Source organism: Octopus bimaculoides, chromosome 24 (assembly GCF_001194135.2).
Source record: "Octopus bimaculoides isolate UCB-OBI-ISO-001 chromosome 24, ASM119413v2, whole genome shotgun sequence".
Classification (NCBI taxonomy): Eukaryota; Metazoa; Mollusca; class Cephalopoda; order Octopoda; family Octopodidae; genus Octopus; species Octopus bimaculoides.
The window spans coordinates 24,800,038-24,804,863 of NC_069004.1; the positions used below are offsets into that span (position 1 = coordinate 24,800,038).

General features: G+C 36.6%; 1 protein-coding gene across 8 annotated transcripts in view; it reads right to left on the reverse strand.

Annotated features, from left to right (window-relative positions):
- Positions 1-176: 176 nt before the first annotated feature.
- Positions 177-4,826, reverse strand: part of LOC106882974 (uncharacterized) — a 188,758-nt gene continuing 184,108 nt past the window's right edge. For all 8 annotated transcript variants that reach the window (XM_052976461.1, XM_052976459.1, XM_052976460.1 and 5 more), the window contains 2 exons: positions 2,624-2,718; positions 177-1,656 (listed from right to left, as the gene is read on the reverse strand). In XM_052976461.1, the coding sequence (XP_052832421.1) occupies positions 1,220-1,656; positions 2,624-2,718 (532 nt within the window). In that variant the 3' untranslated portion in view covers positions 177-1,219. The remainder of the gene's footprint in view (positions 1,657-2,623; positions 2,719-4,826) is intronic.

Below are 4,826 nucleotides of genomic sequence, written 5' to 3' on the forward strand. Positions count from 1 at the left end.
ATATATACACATACATATACACATATATACATATATGCATAAACGTATACATAAAATTAAAATCAACACCAGGAACGTAGATACCTCAGAAGGTATGGCAAATATTGTTATAAAGTGTAAAGCAAATAAAAGGTTCACAGGGCACCACCAGCACCTCATGGGGAAATTAATAAAACAAAGGTGGAAAATGATTTTATTGTAAAGCTTGGAGAACAATTAAAATATATACATACATACTTATACGTGCACACACAAACATCCTCACATATGCAGTCAACACTGTTGCTAAAAACAACTTCCTCTATGCAGATTACCCCCATATCACGTGTAAATGAAAAACTTCAAGCAGTGAAAGCACTTACACAATAGTAAAACTTCGTTCCAAAAGATTTGCGTCATTCAGTTTTTAAGATGTAAGTTTTTAATATGCAATAATTTTTAATTCAGCGAAAATTGGAAAGAAAAAGGGAAAATAACAATTAAAAAAGAAAAATTGCCAAAGCAGAGATGTATACTATCATTTTCTCATTTTTTATTAAAAAAAAAACAATGTTTTGGGGTAAGAAATTGGAAATCCCTTGAAGATAAAGTCGCTTCGAATATATAGATTAAAATGCTGTAGAGCAACAACCAATAGCTAACGCCGAACAGTCGAGCTGAAGCTCCTCAAATCACACGTGCATATATTCTTTACATGTATATCAGAGAAGCATGTATATAATATAGTGTTTCCGATGTTGAATGGGGTAGCTAATAGCTTTCTTACCCGTAAATCAGTCACTAATATTTCGAAAGGTAGACGTAGTTTCGTTACCCGTAGGTCAACCACTACTGTATCGGAAGGCCTTCAGATGCAGTCGCACTAACTGCTCAGTAACCCATCCATGTGGAGAGAAACAAGGAAGATCCTTTAGATGCAACTCGTATGCCAGGGAGTTAGTAACTGGGGACAAAAAAAATGAGAGAGACGCCTTTACCCAGCAATCTCTAATTTGATCTGGTTGATTGTATGTTTCATGTGTTTGTGCGTACTTGCATGTCTCCGCTGCGCTTTTGGATTCATTTACAGAAGCTTGTCAATTAATTTATCACAATTTATCCTTCTGTATGAATACAGAAGAAAAAGAGTAGGAAATAAATAACAGCAAATATTGAAACGTTTTGTTTGTTTCTGCTATTTTTTCTTTTTTTTTTTCATTCTCTTTTATGAAATAATTTCTTATACGACTACTTCTTCAACATCCTGTTTCCTAAACAAGGAATTTCTACACAAAGAAATCTTTAGAGTAGAATTTCTTCTATTATTTTCAGTCTTTAAGTCCGTAGTGGTGATGGTGTTGGGTGTGACTGCAGTGGTGTTGACGCTGGAGACGACCGTGTCGCTGGTAGGCACGGATTCTCCTGACCCGTAACCCGACCAGCGATCGGAGGATTGTGGTTGTAACAATGAAGACCTAGTGTTTGCAGTGGCGGTACTACTGGTCGCCTTTGGACCAGTATCCGGCGGCGTGGTAGTCTCATTCCGGGTTTGCAGTTGCACAATTGGTGTTGGTTGCATGCAGTGATACTGTGCATGGTTTAGAGAATATAGAACCGTTCGGATTTCTGTCCTCTGTGTAAAAGTGTCGGATAACATTCCTCTGTCTTGATCAGCAACTGCAAATAAATAAATAGATAAATAAATAAATAAATAAGGCGCTGGTGTGGCTGTGTGGTAAGAGGCTTGCTTCCCAACCATATGGTTCAGAGCAAGTGTCTTCTACTATAGTCCTGAGATGACCAAAGCCTTGTATTTGATAGACGGACCCCCCACCTAAAAAAAACCCGTTGTAGCTGATGAGTTTTAAGTGTCTTTCAACACAAAAAGCGAAATCAATTGATACTGAGATATCTCCCCTCCTCTTTGTAGTTTTACAAATGGGGACGACTGTTTCTTTTAATATATTCGTTACTTTCTCCGTGCGTGTTTACATATAGTGAAAGATGCGTGGCTCTGGAGAGTTTTAGCTCTTCTTTCTAGCAAACAGGTGCATATTGTACCCTGACTTTTTAATATATATATATATATATATATATATATATATATTTATATATGTGTGTATATATCTATGTGTGTGTGTGTTTGTGACTATGTTTGTGCCCAATCCACCATCACCGTTTGACAACCCAACCAGTGTTGGTGTGTTTACGTCCCCATAACCTATTGGTTCAGCAAAAATACAGGGCTTAAAAAAGTCCTGACTAAAAAAAGTTCGACTAAAAAAAAAAAAAAGACATTCAAGGCAGTGCCCCAGTATGGCCACAGCCAAAGGACTGAAACGAGATAAACGAAAAAAGAAAAGATAAAAAATCCTTTACGTGATAATACGATGCTATCACGTATGTTTTACTTGTTCAAGTCATTTAACTGCGGCTATGCTGGGGCATCGGCTTGCAAGTCTTTTTAGTCGAACAAATCGATCCTTGATTTAGTTTTTTTAAGCCTTGTACTTATTCCATCGATCTCTTTCGGTACTTTGCCCGTCTCCCTCAAGATTCTGCTAACTTGCCGTTATTCATAAATTTTCTAAGTTATAAATTCATATCAAATTTATTGTGATTTTTTTCAGTGATAATCACTCACCTTGATTTGTAGGTTTCTTAAATCTACAAAGCAGGTATGTAATCCCAATGATGAGGGCACCAATTCCAGAAAGAACTCCAAGAATACTCCAGAACCTATTCAAATGGAAAAAGTGAAACAAAAAAACGTGTCAAAAGTACTTCATTTTGGAAATTTTCAAATTAAAGCTTCGAAAACTTTAAGAACGTACATAACCACAAATGGCATTTTTAATGTAACAAGAACGCGGTGCTTTTCTTTGTAAGCGAAAGTAGTCGAATGGGTAAGGGATGTTCTATGAGAAGCTCTTACAGCTAGAAATAGCACCTTTATGATTAACGAATCATGACCAGCGTCGTAAAAATTATGAAGGTCTCACTGAACAATGCGGTCTCTCCATGTACTAAACGCCTCGGGATGGTCACGGCTGAAACACATTTGATTATATGTCAGACCACTCAACGTAAACACGGATGTAAGCAACAAAGATAATAAAACCAGCAACAACTATATCAACGATGGCTACAGCAACAACAACAGCATCGACACATATTGTTAATTCATGCCTATCATCAAATGGCATTTAAAAAAATGTGAAATAAAACAGTGTCTAGTGAGAGTGGCAAATGACCGAGAGAATATTGGTTTCAAATTTTGCGACATGGCCAGCAATTTGGAGGAGGGGTTAAGTCGATTACATCGACCCCTGTGTTCGACTGGTACTTGTTTTATCGATCTCAAAATGATGAAGGCAAAGTCGACCTCAGAATGTAAAGTCGGACGAAATGCCACTAAGAATCTTGCACGGCGTGCTCAGGGTTCTTCTTCCGGCTGGATATCTTAAAGACTCAGGTAATTTTGGTTTCAAATTTCGACACAAGGCCAGCAATTTCGGGGGAGGGGGTTAAGTCAATTACATTGACTTCTGTTTGCGACTGGTTCTTATTCTATCAACCCAGAAACGGTAAAGGTCAAAGTTGACATCGTCAAAATTTGAGCTCAGAACATAGGGCCGATGACACGCTGCTGAACATTTTGTCCGCGTTCTGACGATTCTGCCTTAATGATCTAAATAATGGGTTCAAGTTTTAGCACAAGGGGTAAGTTGATTACATAGACCCTAGTGCTCAGCTCTTACTTGGCATACCGACTCAGAAAAGGGGAAAAGCAAAGTCAACGTTGGCAAAATTTTAACTCGGAACGTAAAAACGGACGAATATAGCTAAGCATTTTGTCCGGCGTGCTAACGATTCTGCCAGCATGCCGCCTTAATGCCTTAGATAATACAAAGTACTGTGTTTGAGGGAGTACAAGGTGCTTAAGCATATAAACCTTACCCTTATTTGAGCGGTGCATATTCCGTTAAAAGTATATTATCACCTTTAATATAAGCCCAACTTTGCATATAGGACCCATTGTAATTTTTGAGACATATTTGTATCCTTTAATTCACACATGTACCTTCAAAAATATTTCATGTTCGAATCCCAAGTAAAAATTCAACTTCCGTTCGTTCAATCCTAGCCACTTCAACTTCAAATTAAGAATAAGTTATCACAGATAAAACAATGTAACAGATATTAAACATTAAGAAATATGATCTTTTATTTTTATTATTATTGACGTCTTCTATGCATACACTCCTACACACACACACACACACACACACACACACACACACACACACACACACGCAAACACACACACACACACAAACACACAAACAAACGCACACGCATACTCATACACATGTGTATATATATATGTATATATATATTGTTGGTTTGGTTTACAACAAACGGTAACTTGAGTGAAGCACAATATTCCGAAATTTAACTGTATCAAGATATATAAGTAGACCATTTTCGACATTAATAATGATTATAATAATAATGGTAATAATAATAATAATAATAATAATAATAATAATAATAATAATAATAATAATAATAATAATAATAAACAGAAACAATTCCTATCATAGTAGATGCCTTAGGTATAATGAAAAAATATTCAGACAAATACATAACAAAAACACCAGGACTTACAAATATATATAACATACAGAAAATTGCACTACTGGGTACTGCACACATTCTACGCAAAACGCTTTCAATACAGTAACCATAAGAGCATCACAGCAAACCACAGCACATACCCAAGGCGCACAGAGCTGCGCTCGGTAGTGAAGTGAAAGCACGTTATAAAAATAAAACTACTGAAC